Below are 19,634 nucleotides of genomic sequence, written 5' to 3' on the forward strand. Positions count from 1 at the left end.
TAGTCCAAAATCAGCAATAACTAATTTACAATCTTGGTAAGCACTTTATCATTTTAAGCAAGGCATTTGATTGATATTGGGGATGCCATTGTATCTACTGCAGCCAATAGTTCACATCAAGGTTGGAAAACCCAGCGAGTACTCACAGGTTTGCAGATGCTGCAAGTCACTTGCAGGTTTACTCATGCTGACTGTGAAATGAAAAATGGCTGAACCTCGCCGCAAAACTTGCTAAAAAATTGTGATGAACTCTCAAAGAATTACCATTAACTTGTTAAGACGTGGAAAGGGTGAAAATGTGGGCTGAATGTGGATGGAAAATGCGAAAATAGGGGTTGAAAATGCGGCATAAACATGATTTGGGGGCGACAGCTGAACAACAATTTGCCAAGTCAAAAAACTTGGGCTCATCGAGTTCTCTTGGAGTCTAAGTTTGCGAACTATGGTTCACATTGTCATATTTGTTATTCTCCAGTCCTTTATATCTATGGCTGAGTTGTTGCTTCTGACGTCTTATCTGATCAATGAGTACTAATTTGTTCACATTGTCATATTTATTATTCTCCTGTCCATTATATCTATGAGTGAGTTGTTGCTTCTGATGTGTTATATGATCAATGAGTGCTAATTTATATGAAATTTTTTCTAACCTACCCCCAGCTTAATCTGCATTTTTATATGCTTTTTGTTGATCATAGATGTGCATCGTCATAACTTTAATAGTGCCTTTGGTGTATCATAAAATTTCAAATTGCTTATTTCTTATTTTTTTGGAGAATTAAATTTCAATGATTGAAATGATTTACTATTCAACATGTATCCATATTTCCAAGTTATGGGCACACTGATTCTAAAAGGTAAGTGAGCTTATCATGCCTCTGCTTGTAGGGTATTAGTATCTTTTGATAGTTTTTAGCTAAGGGTAAAAGATTGGATTGGCCAAGTTCAGATAGTGACCTTTTAACATTATATATAGTGTAGGCGATGACTTAAAAATTTTAGTTTTAAGATATTGGCATGCCCAAAGAGAGACCCTTGAAAAGAAACCTGAAAAATGAGTGTATCATTCTGAAAAGTAAATAGAATTAACAGTAACATTGCAAAATGAAATGTGTGCAACCCAATTGGGATGCTAAAAACTGACAAGTGAAAATGACATGAATCTCTTTTTACTTGCTGGTGTTTCTTCTTTACTTGCGGATTTCGGCAAATTCATTTTAGATACACTCCATTGAAGAATATTATCAAACATATAAATAATAGTATGTGACACATCAACATGCATCCAGTGCACACAAAATGAAAATTCAAAAATAGTATCATGAAATTTTGCTGATTTTCAATGCCTGTGTGGTGCTAGAATAAGCTACAAGTAAGCTTGCTCATACTTTATTGTAAATACTTGGGCGTAGCGTTGATTGACTCTTCTCTTCTTTTAACTACTGTAAATTTTTTGACTATAGAAACATATTATGTAACTTTTTACTTTTTGCTACAACATTCATAAGAGTAAGATTTTTTGTATGGTTTCCACTGGCTGTCTCAATGACATCAATATCTTGCATTACTTCATAGTAAATATGCAGGCAAAGATTATAATGACATTTTCTTTAAAAATCTTATTGGTAACTTGTTTTTCTGGCATTTAGGTTTATGTCTAGTCCACGAAATAAGCTTCAGGTTCATGTAGAAGGCAGCAGAAACTTAATGAATCATGCTCATTGATTTACAGTCTTTGTTTCGATTGTTTTTTGTAAATGTTGTTTGCAGATAAGTGGCCCTGCATGCCCCCGCTCATTTAAAGGAAGTCCATATTGGATGGCACCTGAGGTATGGTGTCCCAATTGTATTCTCATTCTATTTTTTTTTTGTGCTGGTTGTTATCTATTTTGAAACAAACACCTTAGAAGACATATTTGCAACATGCAGATTATGACACAGGGTAGCCCAGGCCATGATCTTGCTGTTGACATATGGAGCTTAGGGTGTACTATTATAGAAATGGCTACGGGTAGACCTCCATGGAGTGAATATGAGGGGGTGAGTGTGCTAAAATTTCTAAGCATTCAGATGAATTTAGATATGCTTTGCATGTGGATTTATATTTCCTTCGTTTTGTTATAACTGAAATGTTTTTGATACACTATGACTATCAGCAAACATCCTTTTCAATGGATACTAAAAAATAGATTGGTTTGCTTTCAGCGTTGTGTTCCTTAACTATATTAGCTTCAAAATCTTCATCAGGTTAACATATCTTGTATTATATATATATCCATCCTTGAAACTATTGCAAAAATTAATAGAACACAATATTTTAATATTCTATTAAATAACTGGATTGATGATTACAAAGAGTTTCATCTTCTAATATAGAGATTGAAGAAGAAACCAGCCAAACGGATAAACATTACGTGACTCACTAAAAAGTGAGCTTAACAAATAGAAAGGAAATACTTGCCATTAAGGTGGCTTTATTACAACCGTAAGCCTTTTCTTTTAATAATTTAATATTATTTTAATACCGCCCCTTAAGGCTTACTTCACTGAAAACATAACAAACTAAAAACACCTTGAACCATGAATATGCCATTCTTCAGAAGCTTTTCTTTGAAAACAAACCATATACTAGGTAGAACTCCATCAAGATGCCTCCAAACTTTGTAAAGGTGTAGCTCCTGAGCTGAATTCCCGAGTTTCTGGATTTTTACCTTCCCAAAGTCCCAAATCTTAGATCTCTTGAACCATTGGACAATAATCCTATTAAAATAATATTGTAATATTGCTATAATGGTCATCCTAGTCATTTAGATAGTATTTAGAAACTTCCGTTTGTGTGTTTTGTCTTTAGTTAGTTTTAGGGAGTTTCCTTTCTTTCATGTTCGTATTTTCGATCGTTTATAAGGAGCCTTCGTCTCCTTTGTAATTAATATATAACAAATTATCATCTCATGGTGTTAAAGCAGAGGTATTTTGTTTGGTGAGTTTTTAAATAAAATTCGTAGCATCTTTACCAAGAATTTATTTTCAGAAGTTTTTTATGATTTTTTATGAAAAATCATGGTGGTGTTGTTACCTGAAAGTTTTTCAAAAGTTTTGATAATTTTTTAAATAAAACCGTGTTTTTTTCTTGAATTTTTCATGAGAAACTTTTAGAAGGGATTTATTGAATATTTTTGATGGTGTTTCATGGAAGGGTTTTGCATGATTTTTTCCAAAATATCGTGGTCATGGGTTTTCGTTTTTTGCAGGATTTTTTCACACAAAAATTGTGGGTTCTTTCTTTGTTGGAGGGTTTTTAGATTTTTTTTCCAAAAAAAATTTGTGGTGGGTTTTTTTGTGGCTACGGTTTCAACACACGAATATTTTATGTTTTTGGCTTTTTTTGAACAAAAATTGTGGTTTTTTGTATTTTTTTCCCCAAAAAAGCCATGAAGGGTTTTCTGGTTTTTCCACACAAAATCATGCAGGGTGTTGCTGTTTTTTTGGTTTTTACCGTTTTTCCACAAAAACAAAGGTGTCTGATTTTAGCATTGCATCGAGGGTTTGACAATTTTCCACAAAATCATGGTTTCATTTTTTTTTCGATTTTTTATCAACAAAAATCAAAGTTTTTTGAGAAGCTGATTTTGGTGTCTCTGGATAAAGGGAGGGATGGCTTCATTACCCAACATCATGTTGGAAGGTTCAAAAGATTATGGTAAAATTGGTCAGATCCAGAAGTTTTGTAGAACCAAGGAGGATCATTTGTTGTATCTTCCGCAATAGTTTTTTTTTTTGTTAGCTAGAAGAACTGAAATCATCTCTTCCAAATTTTAAGAAGAAAGCTGATTAAGAGTAAAGATTACATTGCTAAATTTTGAAGGCAAACTATTTAGTAAAATAGCTTGAGCATATTAATTATCCGCTGTAGGATTGACCTCTGCTAGTTATTGAAGAAGAGACCTTAGATTGTTCATGTGTCTTGACATAGTGATTCCATCAGCCATCTTGAGCTTGAACAGTTGAAACTTTAAAGAGAATTTTGCATTAATCTCTATTCCTCCAAATAGTGTATTCAAGTTCTCCCAAATCTCCTTAGATGATTTTGCCAAATCTATAGATGTCACTTAGAATTTGAGAGGGTAAGATCAATAACGGCTTTGGCTTTATCATCTCTCCTTTGCCATTCCAATACTTTATTAACAGTTGTAGGAAGTTTCTCATTTCCGTTAAGTATTTCCCATAGATTCTTGTGCATTAATTGCATCTGGATTTTCACTTTCCAAGTGTGGAAGTTAAAACCAAAATATTTATCTCATTCTATTGGCTGTAGATGACATCATTATTATAGGTATTGAGGTACATGCTATCAAATAGATAAAATATAATACAAGTAAATCTTTTGACATGACTAATCTAGGCCTCTTATGTTACTGCCTAGGTATAGAAGTTTGACAGATAGTTGGCAACATTTTTGTCTCATTCCAAATATGCTAGGAGTTTGTTTAACAAATTTAGAATGATAGATTGTAAAATTTTGTCTACAATAATGGAGAAAGGGTTGAAGCTTTCAGCCAAAATTGACTTTATGATAGTTAATGAATCAACCTACAAGCAACTAGTGGGGAGCCTAATATATCTTATAGACACTAGACCTGATTTTGAGCTATGTGGTGAGTTTCATTTCTGAATTCATGACAGCACCAAAGATAGAACATTGGACTACAACATAAAGAGTGTTGACTTTGGAATTTTCAATTTTGTATAGCAGAAGCAAAAACTCTAGGCTATGTTTATGTTTTTAGCCTTGGCATGGGTGTAGTCACATGGACCAACAAGAAGCATGTAGTAGCTCTTTCCTTGACCGAATCAAAATATTGAGGAGTAAGTAAAAAAATTGGCTTAGAAGGATGCTTTCAGACATGAATATGCCAAAAACTAAGCTTTCACCCTTGTTCTGTGAAAATCAAGGGGTGCTCAAACTTGCCAAGAATCTAGTCTCACACAAGCATACCAAACATGTGGAAATACATTTTCACTTCACCAGATAACTTTTAGAAGATAGATCTGTTTTGCTGCAGTATTGTCCAAGAAAGGACCAAACTGTAGACATACTTAACAAAAGTCTTTGGGCCTTGGCAAGCTTGTAAAATTTTACGATAAGTTTGTTATAGTTAGTAGATTGACAATTAAAGGAGGGTGTTAAAGTAATTACTATTTAGTAATGGTCAATTGGTAATTAGTCGTAGGCTATAAGGTTGATCAAACTTTAGGATATACTTTGTGTTTTGTTTCCTTTAGGTATGTTATTTTTAGTTATCTTAAATTCATAATGTGGTTTGTCATCCTTCATTGTAATCCTATATAAGAAAGCTTTTGCTTCTTATTTTATCAATGAATATCTTGGTTATCTTTATATGATTGATTTCTGTTGTGTAATACCAAAGATGTAAAAATCTTATTCAGCAATGAATCTTTTGGCCGAAATTTAAAAAAAATTGGGAATCGGCAAAAAATTGGCAAAATTATCGAACATTTGAAAATATATAATTTCTTAAAATATTCTAAAAAAACACACGTATACACTAAATTTATAGAAAACTAGAAAACTAGAGTAAATTAATAATAATACAACACACTGAACACAGTATGAAATTATGAATTTTACAGTGAGAATTTTAATTAAAAGCTACTGTAAATTAATAATTAATATACAATGATTCATAAAATTAAGAATAAAAACTATTGTAAATAAATTTTTTATTAAAACCCTCAAAAATCTTACTATGGTAGGAATTAAAACTAATTTTGGTAAGCTTACCCAACACAGGCCGTAGTTTTGCAGCTTACACAGTTGATGGTCGTTTAAAATTTTTAATATGTATATTAGTTTTAATATGAATCACGAATGAGCAAAAGAAAATGAAAAAAACCTGAAATACGGGATGAATGCTGCAGGGTTTGGCCAAGGTCGACACTCGTTACCGGCGAATTCGTGTCACGCGTGCATACAAATTTGTCCTTTTTTTTGGTTTTTAACTTTACCCGTTTTACTCTTTAGGGTTGTGCAGTTTGTTTTTTTGAATGGCAATTTTTATTAGTTTTCAAGCGATTTAATCTGCACAGGAGTTGCGATTTTTTCTGAAAATATCGGTCGCGATTTTTTGCTTGATTAAATTGGCAGCCCGAATGCCTCGGAAGAAATTGTGAGTTTGGCGATTTTCTGCTGATATTTTCATCCTTGTGTAATACATAGAAGCTAAAATATATATTTCGGCCTAGCATATAAGGTCAATCTAAAGATTATTAATTATATAAATAAAAACATATAAGAAATATTATCTGTTTTGATTGATTTGCTCGAAAGGTTGAGAACTAGATTTGCCAATACATGGAATAGGGAGCGATAGGGCTCAAAGAAGCATGTGGGAAAAGCTCATGCCAGGTGTGCATGTGCTACAAGGGAAATGCAAGACCAAGAGAATTCCTAATTTTTTGTGTGCATTATAGAGGAGATGTAAGACTAAGACTAAGAGGGTTCATCATTTTTAAGTGTGTTTTCTACAAGATTTGGATGTAATAGTTTTCTTTTAACCTGCTGGGGAAGAACATATATATATTTTGTTCCCAGGCATGCACCAGGTGCACCCTGGTTGCAGGACAGACATGGTTCGCACCCAGAGCCCAAGGGTTACCAGGATCCAGGGCCATACCCAGATCTGGATCTGCTTAGGCTGGGTCTTGCCTACCTGGTAACATAGCTAACACGTGAAGTTTGTGTGCATGTCCATTGCTGTAATTTTGATAAATGCTTTTTGGCTCCTTGTTGGATGGTTTCCAATTCTTCCTGTCAAGTGATTCCATTAATTAGATTTATTTGGTTAAACCTGTGCAAATCATTAACAGTATAGCAAGATCTTGTACAGCCTCATTATATTCTTTGCAATTGAATGATTTGTAAGTCATGCACTAGATCATGACCTTGAATATGTACTGTTAAATTTTTTCTTTAATTTGTGAAACAGAACAAGTCTCCCGAGTGTATACTTTTGCTTCTTACGGACTGGGATTTCCAGTCTAAGTTAATGATATAGTATAACTTTTCAAAATGTCAAAGGCTTTTCATACAACCATGTGGTGGCAACAAGGATATGGAGACATTAAGCCTTTAAGCCTGCTTTTGAGAATGCATGGAAAGTTGGAAACATATCCAATTTTTCTTAATAACCCAATTCCTGGATGAATATACAATAGGATATCAAAAATACTTGCAATATTCATAGTGATGATAACTCCTGTAATGTATGTCTTATTGATTAATTGTATTGATGGTGAGCAGGCAGCAGCAATGTTTAAGGTTTTCAAGAATGAAGTCCCACCAATACCAGATTGTTTGTCACTTGAGGGAAGGGATTTCGTCAGATGCTGCTTGAGGCGAAATCCTGCAGAAAGAGCTACAGCATTTAAACTACTTGATCATTTGTTTGTGAGAGATACTTCACATCATGAGAATTCTGATCTTCTAACATCTGCAACAGCTGCTATTAAGTCTCTGGTAAAGTATGGTCTTATATTACAGCTTCTTTTCCAGAATTGTTTTCCCTTGTGCTGTCAAATAATTCTTTGGGGCATTATTGCATTGTGTAACACAGGGTACAAAAGAGAAAAATATTTATTCCAGTGCTGCAATGACATCATCAGGAATACATTCAGGAAATGGAAAGCTACAACAATTACCTAGGTTGTATTTAGATTTATTGAAATCTTAATATTTCAGTTCCTTGATTTATCTGCTTTTACTTGCTGATTCTCATCTGATCGACATTTTTAATGCAGTGGTAGTGCTCACTCACAAATTGGGACATTTATTCCCTCTTCAAATGCTCCATTGACACCCTGTTCTACTCTCGAGTCACATAGCTTGTTTCCATCACGATCAAGTACTACATTACCGCCAGTCCCATTATCAGGAAATGCATCAAGTCGATATGTTACATCAACATGTGGTGTGAATGAGGTTCATTTGAACTTATCAGTGTTACCTAATACAAGGAATGGGGGAGTGGCAATTTCTCAAATGGTTGATCGTTCAGAAGCTTGCAGCAATTCCAACCTGTGTTCTCCAGGGCCTATGTTCCATAGAGCAGAAGTCAGTCCATTGAGAAGGAATTGCAGAAGTGATGATATAACATTAAAAAATTTGGGTAGCCCGTCACAGGACTCGGACAATAATAGACGGCATTATATTCAAGGAATGGCACCTGAAATTCCATCTCAACAGCTTTCCAAGAGAGCATCATATCCAAATCCTTATTCATAGGATCTTTTGATGGTTGGCCAAACTGCCAGCTATGTTGTTTTTATAAAAGGTGAGACTTCTATTTATTTTTGTCTCTGTTTCAAGTGATCAGATTGAAATGCTAGTTATTTGGGATGTGCAATTTTTTATATGGATGAGTTCAGATTTCTAAAATGCTGTATTAGTCCTCCTGAAAACTGAAGCGTTCAGCAGCTCTCTTTTAAAGAAAGCTCAAAAAAATCTAATAGAAGTACATGTATCATACTTATTTCACAGACATTTGAAACTGCGTTAATGTGCTCTATGGATGAAAATGACTTATCTTTTTTGCCTGGAAATAGAAACTGCAGTTAGGTGTTACTGTGACAAGCTTCACCTAAACAGTATCTTTTTGTCCATCCCTTGCGCGTCCTTCATGGTTCCTTTTTTGCTTGAAAATTACAGTTAACTCCTTGCTTCGTGGCCATTTTTTATTTTAACATGTTGGTTCCAGATTATGTTACTATGTTCTTGGGGTTTGGGTGCTGTTGCAAGACTGAATGAGTCTGGGTTCAGGAGTGGCATCTGGTTCACAGGTGAGATGGCTAGGGCATAGCCCAGACATACCAACAGTTTGCTTGCGGCAGCAGGGATGTGCCCTAGCTGTCTGTTGGCACTCCCGATAGGATTTAAAAAAAAGATGCCAAAACATTTGTGGTCATTAAAAAACATTTATAAATTTAAGAAAGGAATTAAGAAATTGTTTTAATAAATAAGCTGTGCCATAATATTGAAATCATTGTATAAAGTTAAAAAGGAATCAAATGTATTCCATGATACTGGAAACGAGATGTCGCAAGTGGTGATAGTGATGTATTCATGCACATTAAATATAATATATGAGGGGTGATACTGATGTTTTCATTACACGTTTGCATGCATAGAAGGTAAATAAAGCTGTGCCATTTTAATATTTATCATTTGTATATTTCAATTTTCTTTGGATTCTTTTGTTTTCAATAACCTAAGTTATTAGGTTTTTATTTATATAATATATTTATTTTATATTTAATATTAGTTAATTTAATAAACAAAAGTGTTTATATAATTGTATATATACTATTAACTACTTTATTATATATTTAATATTATAAAATAAGAAATTGTTTATTTATTGTAATATATTTATATATATCATAGTTGAAAAAACTCAGACTTGGCAATAACTTTGCAGGCCCAAAAACTTTAAAAAATTGGGACCTGGCAAAAACTCGAGAAAAACTTGGCATATTTTATTGAATATTTTAAATTACATAAATTTTAAAAATATTCTTCAAAAACACACATGTTGCCAAATTTGTTGAGCATATGACTAATTTCCATCATATATAAATCAAAATTAGAGTTTAATACATATCATATACCAAAAACAAGTTCAACCTCAAAATGAGTTACAATGCCACTTCCACTAGCCATGTCATATGTAGAAGCTGCCTCATCTAAAGAGGATTTTGGCAAGTTGTAAGCGCACTCAAGAGTTATTTCTCAGTTCCTCCTCACCCCCTCATTGCAATTAAGTTTCTTATTTGACAGATCTAATAACTAATGGCGATTTGGGAGTGGAGACTCCAACAGGGTTGAGGGGCAATGCTCCTCATGGAGGTCTGGAGGCAATGTCCTCAGCAGGGTCAAGGGGTGACGCCCCTTGTGGGGGTATGGCGGCAACGCCTCCAATAGGGTCAAGGGGCGGAGCCCCCGCCAGCAAGCCCAAATTAAGGTATTTGAAACCTACATCGCCAATGAAAATCATGTTTTTTAAACTGCAAGCAAGAAAAACTAAATTATATGGAATTAGATGAGCTTTCCTTGAGTTTTTGTATTTACTCGTGAGTTTTTCAAGGAAACAAAAACTCGTCAGTGAGTAACTCTCCTTGTGAATTGACTTGCGAGTACTTGTGAGTTTTTGTGAGTACTTGGCAAGTTTTGCAACAGTGATACATATAATGTTACAAATTATATATATATTTTTTGTGAATCATGGGTATTTAAATATATTTTTGTGGCTGTACCCATACCTGGCAAAAAAAACACCATACTGGAATACGCGAACCCCAAACTGGCAACTTTGGACTTCCAGACAAACAAACTTCTGGTAACATAAATGCTCCATTAGATGTAAAATCAAATGAAATGTAGATCATAGTTATAGATGTCACCATATCTTGAGCCTCAGAGTTCCATCAAGACGTTCAAATTTCAGACTGACTAGCTTCTTTAGAGATACTTTTTTCAATTGTTTAATTAACTCTGGATAATTCAAAAATATTAATGTATAGTTTGCTATATAATAGCAAGTAATGCAACATCGATCATACATCATCCATTACATCATCCATATAATAACTTTTGGATGCTTAGCTATGAATTGATGACATGCAATAGACACACAACAAAAATCAAGGGCTGATGACATTCTTCTGAAATAAGGAGGGAGATTATTTGCAAGTAGGCACACCACCTTTTGATTGGGGAGGACAACTATCTATAGCAAGCAGTTATCTGACAGGTTGGTTGATTAGGATGAGGAGGGCCTTGAGGAACTCAATTGATGAAGGACTTGCAGTGACTCCCCAGTTCAACCAATGGGTGAGAACTTGACTGCCTCTATTGTTGAGGTCAAAGGGTGAGCAATAGCCATCCTCTTGAGCAAAGTAAAATCTAGTGCCAAATAGGACAAGTGCCTAAAAGTTAAATGTTTATGCCATGCCCCTGAACTCAAAATATAAACAAACAAATACAAATATTAAGCAATGTGCTAATATGAGTGCAATGATTTGGTGGCCCCATCTTGACATTAATTTTATCATTTTTAATCTTCATTGGCCTGAGAGAGTGCAACTGCTGGGAAAAGAAATTATGAATCAATTTGTATTAATTATACTTATAGGACTCGGGATGTTCTTCTACATAGTGTTTTAGAATTGCAATCTGCGCTCTCTAAACAATCTCAAAACAAAATTCTCAGAAAATTTACTGTCACTCCTGTGGCCTTTAAGGTTATCATGTATGCTAATACCATGTTAGAAATTGACAAACATGGATGGAGTGAACAGAAACTAGGGAAATATTATGTAGGCGACGAACAATGTGTATGTGTGTATAATTGCTTACACTGCAATACTTATGCTTAAACGAGCATTCACAAAATATTTATACCTCTTCCACTTGCTGCATCCCTTCCATATACTACTGACAACAGGCATTACAGAACCTTCTTATATGAAGTTATTTTTTTCCTTTTCATTTCATTTTTTCTTGTAATGTTTTACTATTGGGAAAAGATGCTGTCTGGACATATACAATTACCTTTCGTCATAGCATTGTTAGGATTGATTCTTTATTAACAATGAAGGGGATCAGATTATGCCGTAGTAGCAATCTACACAGCTTACTTATTAGTTCTAATGTGTTTTTAACTTTTTAGAGTTATGCTCCTTGAAAGAGGCCCAGATCTAGGTCAAACGGAGCTGAAAAATTATAAAATTTGTTCTTCTTATTTGTTAACTTTGTGCAAGGGAGCCTGTGAAGGATACCACCATTTAAATCATTTATATTTCATTTTTACTTTTCTGTTTTTATCTATAAATTGTGGTCATGATGTAAGAGTAACTTATATTCCATAATTGTTCAATTTTTAATACCAAATATGATCTATTTAAATCATCTGTATTTAATTTTCATCTATACATATAAATGACACTAATTTATATTCCAAAAGTGTTTTTCAAATCTTCAACTCTAAATATTATCAAATTGTTTGCTTTTGGTATCAAATTTTGAGCAAACATGAACTAAGACCTTTAGCCTGTGTAAACCAAAGAATAATTAACAGTTAAAGTACCATGCCACTTTACATGGTTGAATATGAATTAGGAGAGTTCATGCTTTATTTTGAAATTTCAAGAGTGAGGCCACTACCATGCTCATGATTCCACATCAAATTCATGATTCCTTAGTGTAAGGTCTGCCAAGTGTGCTACTACATTCTAATAAGTTTTCTAATATTCCCAATCCTTATGCAACGTCTCACCTGTATACTTATTAAGTAATTTGTGGTGGGTTCAACTTTTGCACGGCCTGTATGTGACATATGACTCTCCAACTCTTAGTTACTCTTGTTCTTGGGACAGTTAAAGTGGGAAATCTAAAATAATACTCATATCAGTTCTTACCTTGGGATAAAAGTTAAAACAATAGATTTTAGCAGAAGTTATACTTTCTGGAATGTTTGAGCTTGCACCTAATCAGTCTTTCATCATACCTGGACATATTGAAATTGATCTCTTAAAAAAATGCATTTGAATTGTAACTATCTTTTCTTTATTAGCCAATTGACTATGGCTTTGTAAGATCCCCTAAAGAATCTGTCCCAATTTTTTCACTTTTTCCAAGAGTAATTTCAACAAACAGTTGTCTTGGTTAAAATTGAGTTTCTTTTTTGTAGAGGTAAATGTTTAAAAATATTGCAATAGTATTGGAATGAGTTTATGCAACTTGTTGATCAAATTGAACATCATACATTATGTGCACTTTAAACTGAAACAAACCTTTTCATTGCAAAATTATCCGAATTTATCATTTCAGAAATGAATCACAATCTCTGATGTTTAAGTCTATTAAACCCAGCAGCAGGTGATAATTAGTGTTCAAAATATTCAACAGTGAATTGCCAAATGGTGAATAATAGTCTGGTGGCTAGAAATAATGTTACTCCATGCTACAGGGAGAATGTATAAGCTGCTGCAAACTGTGGAAACGCCTCCTTGAAAAGTATGGAAGAGGGCTATGCCGTTTTCTGCAACCCACCAATTGCACAATATCCTCTAATTGTGAATAATCTCCAGATATGAGCAGCAATGAAAGATTCCCCTTTACAACATACAATTTCCCCCTTTTTTCAGGATACATGTGATGTCCCCTTTTTGTTGACATCAATTCTTTAGTGAGGATTAGCCTATTACCCTGACCCTCGTAGGCTAATGGGATTGGTTAGAGGGTCTTTTGAGGATTGGTATCATCCCCAGTGTTCAAAGTGCTTCAGTTTGGTCTTCATTTGGCATCATTCGGACATCATTTGCTCTACTTACTATTTTTAGTAAGTCTTGGGATGTTAGAGATGGACCCCTGCTATTTTTAGTAAAGGGGGTATGGTCATATGCAGTCTCCTCATGTTAGCTCCTAGTTCAGACTGTGTTCGAAAATACAGAGTATTCATGGAGATATTAATGTTTAATTCAGTGTTCCACAGGCATTGGGGACGGGGGGACGCGGGGACGCGTTTCCGAGACGGGGGGACCAAGGGCCTAAGTTTGGGGACGGCGGCGGGGGGGTGGCGGGGTGGTGGTGCTGATATAGTTATACATATACATATAGTACTTGAAAAACTAGTTTTGAAAAGATGTATGACAGTATTACAGTGTAAGAATTATATTTCAAATGAGACTATAGGAAATTTGAAATACTAAATCTAAATACCAAGATTTCTAAGTTGTGTTGTTATATGGTGCCTAATCAGACTTGGAGGTTAGATTTTCCCTACTTCTATCGGCGTGGTTTCCCCCTATATTTTTCAACGGGGGTTTGGGGGCAGCGCCCCCAAGTTGGGGTCAAGGGGCAGCGCCCTTTGCACGTTCCCTGTCGCGATACAGGGCGGGGTCGAGGGGCAGCACCCTGCAAGGCCAAAAATACTTTTATTATTTTCTAAAGGCGTCAGGTGTTATTTTTCTTTTGGCCCACGTCCAATTAGAGTTACCCCTTAACCCTCAAAAAACTTAAAAAGTCACTTTTTAAAAAAATTTTAATATTAAATATTGCATATACGTGGGGGTGACAGGAGACGTCTGGGCGTCTCCCTGTCCTTGGAGAGACGTCTGCACGTCTCTCAAAGGACGGGGAGACGCCCAAACGTCTCCCAAGGAGACGTGGAGGCGTCTCCATGTCTCTCTAGGAGACGCCCAGACGTCTCCCAAGGAGACGTCTCCACGTCTCCCCGTCTCCCTGGGAGACGCGGCTCTGCGTCCCGACGGCCCTTGGGTGGCAGTGGCGGGGCGGCGGGGGACGTCGCGTCCCCGTCTCCGCGTCCCCGAGACGTTTCTGACTGGGGGACGCGCCCAAAAAGGGGGGGGATGCGTCCCCGTGGAACACTGGTTTAATTGGCTCAATTAAACATTAATTATTTGGAGATTATATTATTAAGTTATAAAATGACTTTATATTATAAAGCACTTAAATGAGGGTCTATTTATCATGAGAAGGGGGCCAAGTTTATTAATAATTTATGAGCACATAACCCAAGGTTTAATTACATTATTGATGCCAATGAAATATTATAACATTTTAATGTTAATTAAGAGCTTTTTGAAGAAGTTCGAACATCTTGAGGAAATATAAGTGTGCAAAAGGAATCGAACTTCATTATGTGATTGGAGTTTTTGATTGAAGTTTGTCTAGAGCATTGAAGTGTAGAATACCAAGGGTTTCTGCAGGATTCAAGGCTCGTCGGCATTGGAGAGCGTGGCTTCTTCATTGTAACAGCATATAGAGGGTGTGCGATATCATCTGATTATGCTTGTGAGAGTTGGCTTCATTCAGGAGTCAATATTGAGCTGATTGGAGGGTTTATTTCAGAGTTTGTTTGCAGATTGAAAGGGATTATATTCAGAGATTTATTTGCTGCTACAGTGCCCGTGAACAGTGCACTACAGTACCTGTGAATAGTAAATCACTACCTTACCTGTGAATAGTAAATGCTACAGTACTAATGCATTTTAGAAGAGTTAATCTACATAAATTCAAAGGGGTTTGAAGAGCGATTTCAGATTGTTGGAGGCTACATTTATTGCTGTTAGTACCACTCATTGGCACGTGGGAATTACATGTATGTGTGACAAGTGTTTGTGTTAATGACAATCTGCTGTAAGTGCATTTTGGTCTCTTAGAATGCATGCCAAATGTTTGTAGAAATGTCTAACAGCTGTAGATGCATATTACATATGATTTCAGTCACACATTGTCATTGAAAGGTTAGTGGTAGGTGTTACATTGCATTCTCATTTAGTTTCAGACTTTGATATATGTCCTTTTGAGTTCAATGAATGCATATCATCATCTCTTAGATCAGAATATAAAAAAGAAACCACAATCAGCAAATACAAAAGTTTCATGACAAGTGTTTGACAATATTCCTTGAGCATTTAAATCAGGAATTTTCAATCAGATTTGGCAAGGGATATTACAATACACCTTAGTGAATGTGAATGTGTAGTGCTTAGAAACAACAAACATCAACCATAATTCCTAAATAAAGCTCAGGAAATGAAACTAGTGTGCTCAGAAAGTAGAGCTGCAGCAATATTATCCATGGTGGCATTAAAGCTATCCAGATTGAAGACTCCGTTCAGCATTAAAGGTGCCCATGTCAATGAAAAATTACATTCGTCCCAAGAATCTCATGCCAGAATCAATGAAATCGCACCAATGAAGAATATGATGGCACTGGGACAATTCAAACTGGTGTAAACTGAAGGACCATGCCAGATGTAGGCAATGTCTATGTCAAGACTGATTTTTCCAATACCCGACTCATGGAATAGAGTTAGTGCTCAGCCACAAGGTAAATTGGGTAAGCGTTGAGTAAGAAATGAAGACCCATGCCCACACACCTCCTAGCAGACTCACGTTAGGAGTCCCCAGTCGTCGATTCCCCAACTTCTGAAATTAAGTTCAGGGCAACCGAATTCTCAGACTGGCAAAAGATAAACCCCACAATTTCCAAAAGAATACTCTATTGCAGACGTGCAGCCAGAATAATTATTTCCCACCTCCAATATGTATAATGCGACTTAGAAATGGAGCTGCAATTATTCCAACATTAGAACATCTGCCAAGGCCACTCACAAATATTACATTTGCCAAATTGATTCCTCTTTAGCGGCCATGTAATATTCTTTCACACAGTGAATATTTCATTCACAACTTGCAAAAACTTCCAGAATAATAAACACCCCTTATTTTCACGATTTTTCAAGGCTTCCAAACAGACAGTGAATTGTAAGCCTTCAACATATTTAATAATATCTTATCAATAAACTGATAACAAATTTTCAAAAAACCTTTAGCATCTGTAAATTTGTCTCAAAATGAGACTTCACCAAATTTGAAATAACTTATTTGTATAAAACCTTTGTAAGCTGTACAGTGAATTGCAATTGTGAATCCTGAATGAATCCACTCCAGACCTGAATTAGGTTTTTGTCCAATTCCAGAGTAATTCCAAGGGTTTCCTTCCTTAAATTTCTTGAACTGAAAGCCAGACGCTCTCAAGCTCTTCAAAATGAAATAACAAAACCAAGTATGTTACAAAAGAGGCACAAATCACCTTCTGTTTCCTTGTCCCTTGAATTCCCTCTTTTAATTTTGAATTTGGTTTGGGGAATATAAATTAATAAAATGACTTTATTCCAATTGGCCCACTTAAGTCACTCATTAATTAATTAATATTACTCATATTATTTGCATTTGTGGAGTAATATTAATTAATAATTATTAATTTCCTTTATTTTATTTAGCCTTGGGAATTAAAAGGCTAATGGCCCATTATAGATGACTTAGGGTGAAGGAGACATTACAGGCTTCTACAATGTAATAACCACCTCTAATTTTTTTTTTTTCAATTTTTTACCAATGTAACTCACAACACAGACATGCAAAATAGTGGTACTTTTCTGTCATAAAGTTCTGATATAAACTTTCAATGTGCATATAACCGCCGTTACAAAGTTTTTGGTGGATAAACATTAAAAAATGAGACTTCATTACATGAAATAGTCAAACATATGAAAGCCCGCATGAAATACCTTGAGAACAGAGATGATGAAGTGTTGTAGTCTGCTGTTCATTTTGTAGGTCATGGCAGCAATATCAACCTTCAATATCACTGTGATGAACCCTTGCTGGTTTAACTCTTCAACCTGCTGTAATTTGTAGATCTTCTTTGTAATTTTGATTATTAAGATGGTCTTTCAGAAATAGACAGAAGTTGCAGAAGGGGGTTTCTTTAATTTGCAACACATTGAAATAATACATGAAATTAATCAACTGAAACAATAAATTGGAGAATTTAGAAGCATACCCGTAGTAGGTCTGTAGCCAATTTATTGAATTGAAAGAATTCAATCAGCAACTTACAAAGTTCTGATTTTTTATTCTGAAACAATTCAGATCTGCTCTTATTTAATACTAAGACACCCAAACAGTGGAAGATGGCGCCAATAAATAAGCAAGTTGTGTGTTTGGGAAAAGAAGCCTCCAAACCACAAAAAAATTAACAACCAAACAGTAAATAGGAAACCTACAACAAATCTGCCTTGTAAGAAGCCAAATCTGCCCTAATTTAATTCAATTTGACTTCTGAATGAAGCCAACCAAGCTGCAACAATTCGATTGATCTTTCACAATCTCAAAGCTACTGAATTCTGATGAATGCACGCTCTCCAAAACAGGTCCAAACCCTAGCCGCCATAGCCAAGTGCTCAAAAGAAATGTCAAATGCTCAATATCAATGAATGAGGTTTAATTTCCTCTTGGCTGCCTGAATACCCAAAAAATACGATTTTTGGCAATTAGGTTTTTAAAAATCATAACTTGCTTTTAGGGTTCCCAACTTAACCCAAAAAGCAACGCCCAACTTAGGAGATATTAAATTTTCACTTAAATAAATTTAAGTGATGCACTTTGTGGTTTTATTTTAATATTTCATTAAAACATTAATTGCCTGTGGGAATCACTTAAAAATTCATATCTCCCTCATTATTGCTCAGAAACTGAATGTGTCAGACGCTGGGGCCACAGTTTGCCATGCCAATGAAAATAGGACCATGTCTATTTTTAGCAGTTTTTCCCTAAAAATTAGGAAATCCTCATATAATGTCAGAAACTGATGAAACAAAGACAAGAACTGAACTCAACACTAAACTAGAACAAATAGACAGACCACTCCGCAAGATTCTGCATCACCGACCCCCTTATCCATACCCTGTTAGCCTACAAGGGTCCAAAAATAGGCTAACTCCTCAAACCACCGTCCCTGACTAGGATGGGGACATCACAATCACCCTACCATCATGCATGAAACACCTCCCAGCTATAGAAATGAGAAAAATATACACCCAGCCTTACCAAATACCATCAAAGAGGCAAGAAATAGGCAGCTACATGCCTGCTAACAGTTTTCAGTCACACCCAATACTGTCAGGGGCACTGGAACGGGGGCAACCAGCTAGTAAAAATACCTAACTTCACAAATCTTCACCGACTCAATGTCAAATGGTCTGAAATGGATGGAGAATGACTAGGCATCGATAAAATAACCCCCAAACTTAAGGTGTTTCTGCCTCCATATCATCATGCCTAGCTCTAGGAAACAAGGGCATATGGTAATGGCCCCTTAGAAAATTCAATTCTTTTGCAAATGGTCACCAAAATTCCTCAAATGTGATCACACAGTTATTGAGAACCATAAACAACTGATTGTATTGCATACGTTGCTTTCACTTGTCCCTGAAAGCAATGAGATTATCACACCATTAAGATCCAATAAATCATAACTATTTCGGATTATACCTCCTCTGTGGAAACGTTTTTGGTTCCATGGGAACTCCTAAGTAGATAGAAGGTACAAGGTTTATGATGAAGATGCTTTTGTTCCCGATTTACTCAAAGATAAATAAAGGGCTTTTGTAACTGCTAAAAGAAATAGTATGTTGATGATCACAATACTAAAGAATTGTCCCTAGCTTGCTTTACTTCATTTTCCATATCTGTCCCATGAGGTATACATCTTTGCTGCCTTTATACCACAATGATTCTCTTGAAGCTTTGTGATGATGTTGCAGATTTGCATCTTTCTTACCATGGATAGTGTCTTGGACTATCTCTTCACTGTTAATTCTTCTTTCCTCCATAGAAATTAGGCAAAGAGTTCTATCACTACTTCATGAAATTAATGCATGGTTATGCTTTATGCAACATGTTTGTATCAATAGTGTCTTGGACTATCTCTTCACTGTTATTTCTTCTCTCCTCCATAGAAATTAGGCAAAGAGTGCTATCACAACTAAATGAAATTAATGCATGGTTATTCTTTGTGCAACATATTGGTACCAAAGTGATTTATCATGGTACACCCCAATAATGCCATTCAATAGGCTACATAGGCTTTTTGTGCAATTTGTTCTTCAATCCAGTGCGATGCCCTCACCATGCTATAATGTTGCCATGCATTAAAATATCTTTCCACAAATCATGCTATGGAGGC

The 19,634-nt window shown here is 35.4% G+C and overlaps 1 protein-coding gene across 4 annotated transcripts in view; it reads left to right on the forward strand.

The window, feature by feature from the left end:
* LOC131079135 (mitogen-activated protein kinase kinase kinase 5) overlaps nucleotides 1-19,634 on the forward strand; it is a 44,974-nt gene that overhangs the window by 22,217 nt on the left and 3,123 nt on the right. For 2 of the 4 annotated variants that reach the window (XM_058017028.2, XM_058017029.2), the window contains exons 7-11: nucleotides 1,771-1,830; nucleotides 1,930-2,040; nucleotides 7,322-7,537; nucleotides 7,635-7,723; nucleotides 7,819-8,351. In XM_058017028.2, coding sequence (XP_057873011.2) covers nucleotides 1,771-1,830; nucleotides 1,930-2,040; nucleotides 7,322-7,537; nucleotides 7,635-7,723; nucleotides 7,819-8,302 — 960 coding nt within the window. In that variant the 3' untranslated portion in view covers nucleotides 8,303-8,351. Of the gene's footprint in view, nucleotides 1-1,770; nucleotides 1,831-1,929; nucleotides 2,041-7,321; nucleotides 7,538-7,634; nucleotides 7,724-7,818; nucleotides 8,456-9,853; nucleotides 10,038-19,634 lie in introns of those variants that run through there. The other 2 variants (XR_009113932.2, XM_059212017.1) reach the window with 2 other exon arrangements.

Source organism: Cryptomeria japonica, chromosome 10 (assembly GCF_030272615.1).
Source record: "Cryptomeria japonica chromosome 10, Sugi_1.0, whole genome shotgun sequence".
In the NCBI taxonomy this organism is placed as follows: domain Eukaryota; kingdom Viridiplantae; phylum Streptophyta; class Pinopsida; order Cupressales; family Cupressaceae; genus Cryptomeria; species Cryptomeria japonica.